This window comes from Phoenix dactylifera, unplaced genomic scaffold, assembly GCF_009389715.1.
Source record: "Phoenix dactylifera cultivar Barhee BC4 unplaced genomic scaffold, palm_55x_up_171113_PBpolish2nd_filt_p 000421F, whole genome shotgun sequence".
Classification (NCBI taxonomy): domain Eukaryota; kingdom Viridiplantae; phylum Streptophyta; class Magnoliopsida; order Arecales; family Arecaceae; genus Phoenix; species Phoenix dactylifera.
Genome location: NW_024067859.1, coordinates 33,945 through 47,271, shown reverse-complemented (window position 1 = coordinate 47,271; position 13,327 = coordinate 33,945). Strand labels below are relative to the sequence as shown.

Genomic DNA, 13,327 nt, shown 5'->3' with positions numbered 1-13,327 from the left:
AAGCTGAAGAAGAGCTTATATGGACTGAAGAAGCACCCAGACAGTGGTATCTTAAGTTCAATAGCTTCATGCTTCAGATAGGTTACAAGAGATGCAGTGAAGATCATTGTTGCTACTTCCAGAACTTCGGATCATCTTATATTATCTTGCTGTTATATATTGATGATATGCTAGTTGCAGGTTCTAGCGTACGTGAGATTGCAAAACTAAAAACGGAGTTGTCTAGAAAGTTTGCAACGAAGGATCTAGGAGTAGCAAAGCAGATCCTTAGCATGCAGATCACTAGTGATAGGTTCAAGCACATCCTCAAACTATCTTAGACAGAGTACATTTGCCGAGTACTCAGGAGGTTCAGCATGGAGGGTGCTAAACTAGTTAGCATACCGATAGGTGCCCATTTCAAGCTTTCAAAGGAGCACAGTCCGAAGATACGGGAGGAAGTGGAGGACATGTCTAGAATCTCGTATGCATCGGCGATAGGGAGCTTGATGCATGCAATGTGTGTACACGACCCGAAATTGCTCAAGTAGTGGGAGTAGTGAGTCGCTTCATGAGCTGCCCAGGTTTGGAGCATTAGAGAGCAGTCAAGTGGATACTCAAGCATCTGAAGGGCACGGAAAGCATGGCACTTGCTATGGAGGGTCTGAGTTTCAGCTACAGAAATTTGTAGACTCAAACATGGCAGGAGACTTGGATGCCAGAAGATGCACGACAGGGTACTTGTTCACCTTGGGCGGCGGGGCTGTTAGTTGGATCTCCAGGTTACAACCGGTTGTTGCATTATCGATGATAGAAGCTGAATACGTGGCAGCCACAGAGGCGTGCATGGAACTGATATGGCTTCAAAACTTGATGAAAGAAATTAGGAAGGAGCAGAAGGATTGCAGGTTGTACTCTAACAATCAAAGTGCAATTCATCTAGCGAAAAATTCAGTGTTTCATGCGAGGACGAAGCATATTGATATACGGTATCACTTCGTAAGGTCGATGCTCGAGCATAAGCTTGTCAAGCTGGAGAAGATCCACACTAGTGAGAATCCTGCGGATAAGTTGACGAAGGTCGTCATGGTGGAGAAGCTGAAAGCGAATTCATCCTCTGCTGGTCTTTTTTGAAGACATTGAGGAGGTATCGTTTCGATTCAATTACAGTGGGAGCAAAGAAGCCAGTGTCTACGAGAAGGCACACCTAAGGTCTCCAAGTGAGAGATTGTTGGAGTGTGTGGAGACCCAAGGTGTTTTAGATTGCATGTGGATGCATTTTGGATCGAAATTTTGTATGTAGAAAGCTTCTATAGGTTTCAGCAACAGTGGAGTCGACCCTAGCAATTCTGGAGTCGACTCGCGCTTTGCCGAAGGCGACTCGAGATTGGTCTAGATTTTGGATGTTTCTGTCTCGTTTGAGAGAGTCGACTCGCTTTACAATGGAGTCGACTCGTGCTGTGCCGAAGTCGACTCGCACTGTGCCAGAGTCGACTCGAACTTTGTCTAGATTTCAGACGTTTCTGTTTCATCTAAGAGAGAGTCGACTCACGTTGCGGTGGAGTCAACTCGAGGTTGGGGAGTCGACTCAAGCACTTTAGGAGTCGACTCCATGTTGGACGGGATTTACAAAAATTTACTGAAACAAGAGAAAAGGAGTGCTATTTTTGTGATCTCAAGTATATAAATTCATGGCCAAAGACTTTGGGTACATGAATGGTTGTGATGGCTAGGGTTAGAAACCAGAGAGAGAGAAAGACATAAAATGTGAGAGATTGAGAGGAAGATTTTTCTCTTATAAAAGAAAGAAGTTTGTTTCTCCTTTGTTCGAGCAATCGGTTTTTGATTGACTCAGGATTGTGCTCTTCATTGTAATTGTTCTACTGCAATAGAATCGGATGGTCTTGAGGAAGTAGGCAAGTTTTGCCGAACCTTGATAAATTCTGGTGTGTCTTGTTAACTGTCTTCTATAGTGATTTGTTTTGTATTGTTTTTCATCTCGTACAAGGTGTAAGATCCTACGGTTCCACGTTAGGATTGTCCTCCCCAACAAGTGGTCGAAGTCTACTGGGGATTCTGGGCTCTCCTTGTTTGTTCATCTTCGAACGAGTGGTATCTAAGCATACCATGATTTCTAACATCAGAATCCTATCTAAAGACTTACATAAGGAAAATTACACTTTAAACTCTCAACTTCCAATAGTTTATGGTTATTTGTTGAGTTGAATATCTATCTGTTAGGCATTTAATTCTGGTGTATTATCGGTTGAAGTTTTTGAAAAATCTAATTCACACCCCCACCCCCCCTCCCCCCCCCCCAACTCTTGGTCTACATAGCTGGTCAACAAGTGGTATCAAAGCCCTGGTACTCAAGCCACACATTGATCTTACCATCAAGAGTTAAAGATCTGTGGCATCCCCTATAGGTACCTCTCTAGTTGAGGGACAATCCATAAACAAACCTCCTCTATTTGTTGTAACAAACTATACATTTTGGAAAGCATGCATGCACATTTTTACTTAAGCACTTGACTATGACATATTGAATGCCATAACAAATGGTCCGCACACACTTACAAAGTTTATTGATAGTGTGTCTCTTCTTAAATCTAAAAGAAAATGAGATGAATTTGATAAAAAAAATGGCTCAACTGAATGCTAAAGCTATGAATATTTTGTATTGTTCTTTAGATGCTAATAAATTTAATAAAATATCTACTTGTTCTTCTGCTCAAAAAATATGGATAGGCTGGAAGTAACTGACAAAGGCACTAACCAAGTTAAAGAATCTAAAATTAATATGCTCATTCAAACTTATGAACTATTTAGAATGGAGAAGAGTGAGTCTATATTTGATATGTTTACTCGTTTCACTAATATTATTAATAGTTTTAAATATCTTGTAAAATCATATACTAATAGTAATATGGTGATAAAGATTCTTAAGTCATTACCGAGAACATGGGAAGCCAAGGTCACTGCCATCTAAGAAGCAAAGGACCTCAACATCCTTCCTCTGGAAGAGCTGTTGGGTTCGCTGATAACACACGAACTATCCATGAAGCAGAACCAGAAAGAGGATGAATCAAAGCAAAAAAGAACCATTGCTCTCAAGTCAAATGCTCAAGAAGAACATAAAAGCAAGGAATCTAACAATACATAAGGGGATAAGGAAATGACACTAATAACAAGACGGTTTAGAAGATTTATGGCAAGAAAAGAGACCTTTTGCTAAGGGGGAGCTGAGCAAAGATAAGAAAAAAGAGCATCTGCTAAGATGTTATGAATGCAAAAAACTTAGCCACTATAGAATAGACTGCTCACTATTGAAGAAAGCCTAGAAAAAGCCAAAGGAGGCAATAGTCGCCACATGGAGTGACAGTGACAAATCGAGTATCGAAGAGGAAGAAACAAAAGAAGTTGCAAACTTATGCCACATGGTTCATAAGGATGAGGTAAGTTCTGAATTTTTGAATGATTTCATATTTGATGAACTGCAAGAAAGCTTTATACGATTTATTAGATGAATTAAAAAAAACTCAGCCATAATGTTGCCTAGAAGACAACCCAAGAGGGAGGAGGGTGAATTGGGTTCTAATTTAATCTGGATTCCTCATATTTTATCTAATGTGATTAATGAAAGCTTTCTTGATTTAAAGCAAATGTAATTGAGTAATCTATAAAAAAACAGTAAGAAAGTAAAGCAAGATAGATCACAACACAGACACAAGGTCTTTATAGTGGTTCGGAGCCAACCCTTGCACCTACATCCACTCCCCAAGCTTCTCTTGGAAGTTCACTATAATCTCAAGATTACAGCCCGATTGTTTTACAAGCTCACAACCTAATTTGTTGTTTTCACTGGATCACAACGAACTTGGTCGGTTTTTTCTGGCACACTAACTAAAACCTCTCCATTTGTTTTCTTTTTTTTGGATAAATGTAAGTGTGTATATATCCAAATTGAAGAAATGACGTACAAATGCACAGGCGCATACCCCAAAAATCAAAGGCTAGGAGGGCATACCCCTCTAGCCACAACAACTAACTACAAAGCTTGTAAGAACAAAATGATGAGAGTATCAAAAGATATCATCAGAGAATTCCCACGAACTGTGAAGCCATCTATTAGCAGGAGATGGAATCACACGCCGTGTGAGATTAATCCGAGTCACAATACAAAAAGTAATCTCTCTTAGAAGAACACACTCATGTGTAGGGCCATCGCCATGCAAACGAGCATTACGTTTTCTCCAAATGTAGGAGACCGCAGCTGCCACCACAAGCTTTGCAGTTCGACCCAAGAGTGAACGACCATCCATTTGAGAAAGCCAAGAGATCGTATATTACACGAGGCCCAAAGAACGGACCAGATGTGCTGAGAGAATGGGCACTCAAAAAATAAATGATCCACATCCTCATTCCCACCCCCACACAAAACACATTGGGCGACCTGAATAATGCCAAAGCGTATAAGCTTAGCTTGAGTATAGAAGGCATCCTGGATGGCTAACCAAAGAATAAAGGACATCTTTGGAATAGCTTGGCTATGCCAAACAAGCTTCCCCCAGTCCACTCTACTATGACGCGGGCGCAACGACTCCCAAATACCACGAACAGAGAAGGAACCCTTCGGAGCATAAATCCATTGCAAGACATCCGACTTTCTGCTATCTGGTCGAAATGAAGTAGGAGTACTACTAATGAGCTCAAGCCATGCAGGGGAGCGAGAGATAGGCCAGTGCCACTCCTGGCCGTCAATAATAGCCTCCACCTTGGCATTCTGCCCAAGGCCAGACTCATAGATAAACTTTTCCCCAAACACCTCAATAAGAGGACCAAGGGGATGCCAATGGTCAAACCAAAGTGAAATACTACTCCCATTGCCCACTCGATATCTCATCTTCCATCGGACAAGGCTGTGAAGACTAAGAATCTTCCACCAACTCCAAGAGCAATCCTTGGGGTATTTGATCTCCCAAATACTTCTTCCTCGCAAAAGATAAGAGCGAACCCAAGAAGACCAAAGAGAGTTACCGTCATCATTACGCCCATAAGTGTTTGGTCATGGCTGCCCTATTCCAAGTCACCATGTTCTTAATGCCCAAACCCGCTTCCTCCTTAGGTAAACAAATATTGTCCCATACTACCTTCGCACCTCTAGTGCTAAGCTCACAACCCTTCCAAAGGAAAGAGCGTAAAGTGGATTCCACCTTCTTAATAATTGGTTTGGGCAAGATGAATAAGGAGGACCAATAAACTTGGATGGAAAACAAAATAGATTTGATGAGTTGTAATCTACCTGCAAAGGAGAGAGCACGGCAAGTCCAACTCTTGGTTTTGGCAATAATCCGGTCCACCAACACCTTACAATCAGTAGCCTTTAACTTAGTCGTTATAAGTGGCACACCAAGATAAATCGGAAGCGCTCCTTCATTATACCCAAGGATATCCAAAAGCTGCATTCGAAGCTCGAAAGGCACTCCACAAATGAACATGCTGCTCTTATCTGGATTTGGTATAAGTCCAGAGAAGTCTCGAAATTGCTAAAGACAACCACCGATCAAAGACACAGAAGCCAAATCCGCTTTACAGAAAATCATAAGATCATCTGCAAAGCACAAGTGAGAGATCTTTTTCTTTTAACAACACCAATGGTACTTGAAACCACTGTCCCTTACCATATTAGCCATCAGACCCGAAAAGACCTCCATGGCTAGGACAAAAAGATAAGGTGACATAGGATCCCCTTGCCGCAAGCCCCGACCCCCAGGGAAGAATCCATGAAGTTCGCCATTAATAGAGATGGAGTAGCGAGTAGTGGAGATATACTCCGCAATCCATCTAACAACTCTATCCAGAAACCCCATAATACGTAATACAGCCAGTAAAAAATCCCACCGAATGGAGTCATATGCCTTCATTAGATCTACCTTAAGAGCACATCTCGGAGAGCCACTAGAGCGATGATAGTTCCGCATTAACTCTTGGCGGAGGATAATATTATCACTAATACGTCGACTCGCAACAAAGACCGTTTGGAAAGGTCCCACCAATCCCGGAAGTACCACCTTCACCCTATTTGCTATGAGCTTTGCAATACACTTGTAAACAGTGTTACAACAAGAAATTGGTCAAAAGTCCTTTACCTTGGTAGGGTTTTGAACCTTAGGAATCAAAGAAAGTGTTGTAGCATTTACTTGTTTCAGAAGATGCCCGAAGGAGAAAAAAGATTGGATAGCCGTTATGACATCTGCCCCAACTATATTCCAGGCCTCTTAAAGAAGCCAGCACTAAAACCATCTGGATCGGGAGCCTTGTTGTCCTTCAAAGAGAACATCACCATCCTTATTTCGTCATCTGAAACAGATCGATCTAAATCCTCCCTCTGAATCTCAGTGAGCCGCTTTGGAAGGACTCGCTGAAGCATGTCCTCATCAACACTCGCAACCGCATGAGAACCTAGAAGATTCTGAAAGAACTGCACAATTGTGTCACTGACCTCACCCAGAGTCTCCACCCGAGCCCCATCATCAATAGAAATAAATGTGATCTTGCTACGACTCTGAAAAAGCTTCATAGATTGGAAGAAGAACCTCAAATTCTTGTCTCCCAAATTCAGCCACTGAACCCAAGCCTTTTGCTTCAAAAAACTTTCTTCCGCTCTGCTCAACTCCAAATAATCCTTAATAAGCCTTGACTCCTTGGTGTGAAAAGTCGAGTCAAGGAGATGACGCTGAATCATATGTTGTACCTCCTCCAAAGCCTCTTTAGCTCGCACCACTCGCCAAGGCAAATTTGTAAAGAACTCCTCATTGAACTTTTTCAACTCCCCTTTCAAATGCTTCAACTGATGGCATAGTTGACACATCGGACTTCCTTTTACATCTATAGCCCATGCCTTAGCTACCACGGATAGAAATTGCGGATGCTCAGCCCAAAGATCAAAGAATTTAAATGGTGTTTTTCGCGAAGGTAAGGCAGCAGGTGTTACGACCATTAGAGAATGATCCAAAACACCGGAGGGAGGAAAGTAAGCTTCAGAGCCTGAAAAGTCACACTCCCATCTCAAATTGGCAAGGACCCGGTCTAGCTTCTTCATAATAGGAGCCTTGTCCTGCCGATTAGACCACGTGAAGAGACAGCCATTTTGTCGTAAATCACTTAGGCCATATTGAAATAAACAAGTAGCAAAGTCATTCTGCCAAGAAGGCCAACTATGAGAGCCCCCAACCATCTCCTCTTGTGACTTTATGGCATTGAAGTCCCCCATGAGCACCCAAGGAGAAGATTTCCATCCCACACTGCGAGAAACTAAATCAGCCCACAATTCACTCCACTTAATAGGGCAATTATCACCATACACAATCGAGACAATGAAAGAGGAATTCTTAGCAAGATCCCTAACATGCACATGCATCACTTGGTTGGATGAATTTATAAGAACCACAGCCACCTCCTGAGGATTCCAACCAATCCAAATCCGTCCATGAGAAGAAGCATTATAGTTGCACAGTAAACCCCAATTTCGAAAGATGGTGTTCGCCACCTTTTCTTTATTTCTCACTTTAACTTTAGTTTCCACCAAATCACAAAGTGACAATCTTTCCTTTCGAATAAGTAGTTGCACTTCTGAATGCTTTAAAGGGTCATTCAAACCCCTAACATTCCAACAGCCAATAATCAATAAAACTAAGAAAAGAGAGAGAAATCAAGCTCCATAAAGGATTACCTCCATTTACCCTCCCCCCCCCCTCGGGAAGTAGTATTTCCGCCCTTTCTTGACCTTGCCACCTGACCCTTTCATCTTCTTTTTTTTAAGCGAGTCCTTTGCCTTAATAGCCAACTGATTAGCCATAGGAGTAGTAGCACCATCAGCACAAATAGCTAGCGGTTGTGGAGTAGCTTCATCCATTTTGGGTGTATGCTCTTCAACATCATTTTCAGAAAAATAGCACTCTCCCTCTTCAAATTCCATATTATCCTGAAGGTCCTTCCTTAAAAGCAATAAATGGAAGTGTGGACTTCTCATCCATCCTCTCCGAGCTAGGTGAATGTAAAACAATCGCATTAGATGGTGTTTCTTCCAATTCACGCCCACAAGGTGCTGTCAACCCTTTATTCACACAATGAGAAGTTGAAGGTACCCCACATTCCACCGGTGACTTTCCTTTTTTACGCCTTGTAACTTCTTGCCATTCACCTTCACTAGTAGAACCCACCTTAGGCACCACTTTGTCACCACCATCGATCTTAGAAACCCAAACTTGCTTTGTTTTCTCCTTGGCCATCTTAGGGCAAGTGTCATTCGAATGGCCAAACACTCCATAAAGTCCACATTTATGAGGCAGCCACTCAAAGTCAACAGCAACACATATTTGCTCCCCATTAGGGCATTGCAAATCAAATTCCTTAATTAGATCCTCAGAAGCATCAATCTCCACACAGACTCGAACAAAACTAAGTCTTTCCTTGCAAGGGTGATGTGATCCGCATGCAAAGGAATCCCAATAGCGCTAGCCACAAAGCTTAAGCCTTGAACCGTCCAATATTCAAGTGGCACATTGTAAAGCCGAACCCACACCGGGATCTTCCGCATATCTTCTTTGGCCAACTTCAAGTTAGGTTGCCATCTTTTAAGCACTAGCGGCCTATTCGCCATATGCCAAGGTGCCTTGTCTAGGATGTTGTATGCATGCTCAACGCTATCAAACTTGAAGAAGAAGAAGCCACTTTCAGAAGCTAGAACCTCTTTCAATCCCGAACTACCCCATATCTTATGAGCAATCGAATTCACAATTGGAATGGGAGCTTATTTCCAACCAAGTAGCCAATGAGAGTAGCCTTCCATACCTCACACCCTTCTTCAACAATGCTAGGAGGTGGTAGCACCTTAACCCGACCTTCTTCTCTCAATGGTGGTATTTGGCAACCCCAAGGCTATTCGTGCAGAACTAGCATCCACCACTCCCTTCTTGTCACCAAGAACAACCTTTGAAGAAGCAGCACCACCACACTTAGACCTACTCCGATCAAGATTCAAAGCACCACAACCAGAACCTAAACAACCAATAACTCCACCACCAACAAGATTCTTCTTCACCTCACTATCATTCGAAGGAGAATCCATCAAAGAGGTGAAAAGAAGAGCCCACCAGAACCAAACAATCCCACAGAAAAAAAAACACCAAAGTAATCGGATCAAAAAGAGGCTAATCCAACTACAGAAGAGAGAAAAGAAGGAACAATCGTAATCAATAAGAAGAATCAAGGATGATCACGAAGGAAGAAGAGAAATAAGAGAGGGAGGGAGGAAGAGAGAGAGGTCCTCATTAGACACCCTCTATTCTTGACTCATTAGACACCCTCTTTTCTTGGCTTGGCAAATTACTATAGGAGGTTCATCACCGGATTCTCCTTTTCTTGGCTTGTTTTCTTGGGCTCACAAACAACCCTGTTGGTTTTTCCTAGCTCACCAACAAACCTTAACAGAGAAATAAGGTTTAAAGATTACAAGCTTCTAGATAAATAGATATAACACTATAAGCAAAATGTAAAGTAAGAAGTCCTCAAACATATTTTGGTGATGGAAAGCTTTGCTTCTCCTTTACTGGATCCTCTCTTGAATGTGCTTGTAATTGAGGAATACTTCAATGAGCCTTTAATGTGAGGAGTGCTCTGAAATCGCTTGGGATGCAATAACTTCTCTTTTTCGCTTTGAATGGCTTTAACTCTCCTTTAGTGGTTGATAGACTTGAATGCTTTCAATGAATTTTTTTCTCTTCTTGTATAGTTAATACTTAGAACCACCTTTTATAGCTTTCCTCGAAAACTAGCTGTTAGAGAGGAGAAAAAAGCAGTTCTAGCAAAACTGCATGTCCTGACAAAGTATCCATTGAGATCGGAGTCGTCTCGCTCGTCTTGAAGTCAACTCGGCTGAAACAAGAGACGTCTCGTAAAAAATTGGAGTCGACTCGAGTTCTAGCTCTTTCAAATTGGTTCTCTGTCTATCTTGTAAGAGTCGGTTTGAAGAATTTAGGAGTCAGCTCGCCCACGACATTTTCAAATGTGAACTACCAGTTATTCTCTAGGAGACGGCTCGAGGAATTTTAGAGTCGGCTCGCGTTTTGGTCTGTGCGAAACTGATGTCGGCTTTTTACTATAAGAGTCGACTCGTGAATAGTTGGAGTCGACTCGACCACTTTGCTGAAGAAATTACTTTGTAGCTTCAATTTGCATGAGATGGCTCGAAACTTTTGGGAGTCGACTCACGTACTGTAGCTTGAAAATTCGTTCCCTATTTCCTCTGTATGAGTCGGCTCGGAAATAGTTGGAGTCGACTCGTAAACTGTGCCTTGAAAACTTGCTCTCTGACTTTCCTGTAAGAGTCGGTTCTCGAAGAGTTGGAGTCGACTCGAGCACTGTGCCTTAAAAATAACCTCTTTATTTTTTTCTGTAAGAGTCGACTCAGGAACAGTTGGAGTCGACTCGCGCTCTATACTTGAAAAACTGTTCTCCATCTTTACTGTAAGAGTCGACTCGCCTTATCTGAAAGTCGGCTCGAGGAAGTGCCAGACAGTAACCATGTGCTAGAGTCGACTCGAGAGATCTAGGAGTCGACTCGAGTCCAAGGCAAATGCTTTAATGGTTCCAAATATGAGTAAGTTCATCTTGATTTTTCTAAACCATTTTCTAAAGCATTCTTTATAAATTTACAAGTCATTTACTTAAAACACTCACTTGAATTTATTAGTACAATATGAAATATACTCAAGTATTTTGAGCTCATCAAAATCAAATAGAGGATCAACAATCACTCAGCAATCTTTCCCTTCTTGATGATGACAAAACATTGAGTATATGCAAGTGAATTAACATATACTAAGTATTGAGTCAAAAAGATCAAAGAGAATATCATGTCTGAATTTAATCTATCCAAGGTGTGAAAGGTATGAAAAATAAACTCTTAAACTTAAGGCTCCTCCTTTCATTTGGAATGGTATAAGCATTTATAACATGCATTCAATTGTTTTGCTTATACATATTTAACTATTCTTTTAGTTCTTTATAGTGCTTCAGTTCTTCAGTTTTGCTTGTTTTCTTCTTGGTACTTTTCAATAATTCTTTTCCAATATTTATTTTTCTCCCCCTCAATCAATACATTCTTATTCTAATTCTTGTTATGCTTTCTCATGTTTTTTTTTATTTGTTTTTTTTCAATCAATCCATTATTATGCTAATTTTTCTCTCCCTTTTTGTCATTAGCAAAAGATTAGTTATCACCAAAACCAAGCATGAATGAATATACACAATTTTTAGGGAAAGAGAGATACTATCATTTCATTTCATCAAAAAGTTGATTGCATTTGTGATGTAAGAGTGAGTACAAGTGATGGCAAAATGAACCTTTCAGTACAAGATGTTCAATACAGGACTTTAAAAAAAAATTCATTACATGTAATCCTAATCCTCATCTGAAGTGATATTTTGAGGACTACTGGCCTTAGTAGGATGACCCTTGGAACAAGGTCTATGAGATATAGTACATGATGCAATCCATGTGGGCTGAGTGCACCGGGAAGGCTGGAAAGATGGTCCTGCACTCTGTCACTCCAGTCTGGTGGCGATCTCCTCCATACTAGTCCCAATGCGCTGGAGTCGCTCCCCCTGAAGGCGAGTCAAATCGCCCACGATCCCCCCTGGGTTTCATGGTTCTTTTCTTGGTGTTGGCGGCCTCCATCCTTCTCTCTTCCTTCTTCCATCCGCAAGGATAAAAGAAAGGGGCAGCCAGGTTGGTCTTCCTCCTCCTCTTCATCAGTTGCATGGAAGAAAACATAGAGAGGAAGGTGTTCCTCTCTTCCCTCCTTCTTCTTCCTTCTTCCAAGAAAAGGAGAAAGCACTTCTCTTTCTCCTTCTTCCTCCTCTTGGAAGCAATCAAGAGTTGATTGCTCAGAAGAGTTTTAACCGTCAAAAGGGATCTCTGCAAGGGAGCTAGCATCCTGGTGAGATTGCAACCTCGATCGATCCAGATCTTCGTGTGGATACCCATAGAGGCCGGACGCTTGTGCGGCTTGAAGAGAACCCGATCTCCATGATTATTAGATAGCGGTGAAGATCTACCCGCTCAAAGGTAAAGATTTGATCTTTACAATTTTTAATTGTAGATCTAAAATAATCAAGTTTTAATTTTAATCTATCCTTTAAGATTTCATAATTTTTTGAGTTAGAAAACTCATAATTTTTTTGATATCTACGTTCTCCGGGACGTTCATGAGATGAACGACCCCACGCATTTACTTTCGCTGCGATCGTTGCGACACGTGCGAGGGTAATCTGACATGAGGGAGCCTCTTCAGCTTGCAGTCGACATTATAGGGTGCCTAGAGCTCTGGCCAGAGCGCCATTCCATGTTCTTGCAGTCGAGAGAGCCACTTCGGCTCACGGTCGACACTGCAGGGCGCCCCGAGCTCGGGCTGTGGCGTCATTGCATATTTTTGCGGTCGAGGGAGCCTCTTCGGCTTGCGGTCGATACTATAGGGCACCTCGAGCTCAGGCCGGGGCATCATTGGCATGGAGTTGAAACCAATCACATCTTCAGACCAAATCTGCTGTGTCCTTTTGTAGTGTAGGCCCATAGTATCCTTGCTACAGAATCTTATGCATCAAGGCTCTGCTTCCTTGATGGCTTTTGCAGATTCCTTCGTACACCTCCCACATCACATAGTCAGCCTCTGAGGAGTGGCGATGTGAATGACTGGTGGTACAACATGCCCCCAGGTACTGAGTCGCGTAGCGCTCAATTCGTTGGGCTTCAAGCTTATCCGTAGGGAGGACTCCATTTTGTAGGAAGTTGATAAAAGGGTCCATCCAACTCGGCTTGGTTTCGGTGCACAGGACTGTGTCACGGCTCCTCGAATCGGGGCTGGACCGGACGCGAATCAAGGTATAAACCAGATCAGGTCGCTGGACGGTTCGAGGTCTGACCATGCCCTCTGGAGATTTGGGCAACTTGGAGATCAAATCCAGGCCCTAGGATCACCTAGGGAAACGTGTGCAAGATCTAGGAGGAATACCCAAGAGCATGGGGCCGTGGGCACGTGCTCCAAGGCGTGTATTGCTGGTTCATCATCAAGGAGAAAGTTGCAACAACGAGACTGATTCAGCATTGTGGGCTTATCTCGAAGCGTGGATTGAATTCGGAAAATTGGGATGCATGGAAATGTGTGCCACTGATGGAGGAACGTAGCATAAGTCTCCAGAAGGCAAGGGACACGTTTTTATAACTAAAAACGTGTATAGTTAGAAGATGTGGCTGTAACGCTGTTTCCACGTGCTTTCACTTTGAGGG

At 42.3% G+C, this 13,327-nt stretch overlaps 1 protein-coding gene across 1 annotated transcript; it reads right to left on the bottom strand.

Annotated features, from left to right (window-relative positions):
• Positions 1–6,241: 6,241 nt before the first annotated feature.
• Positions 6,242–7,957, bottom strand: LOC103698023. Its single transcript, XM_008779974.2, has 2 exons — positions 7,722–7,957; positions 6,242–7,640 (listed from the first exon to the last, which is right to left on the bottom strand). The coding sequence occupies exons 1-2, from the start codon at positions 7,955–7,957 to the stop codon at positions 6,242–6,244; spliced, it is 1,635 nt and encodes a 544-aa protein (XP_008778196.2).
• Between the last annotated feature and the right edge of the window lie 5,370 nt (positions 7,958–13,327).

Excerpts from the sequence above, each read along its gene's own strand:
- LOC103698023 (XM_008779974.2), bottom strand. The coding sequence starts at position 7,957 with ATGGAATTTGAAGAGGGAGAGTGCTATTTTTCTGAAAATGATGTTGAA. Across the intron at positions 7,641-7,721 it reads TTCCCGAGGGGGGGGGGAGG|GGGTTTGAATGACCCTTTAA; the intron begins GTAAATGGAGGT and ends TTGGAATGTTAG.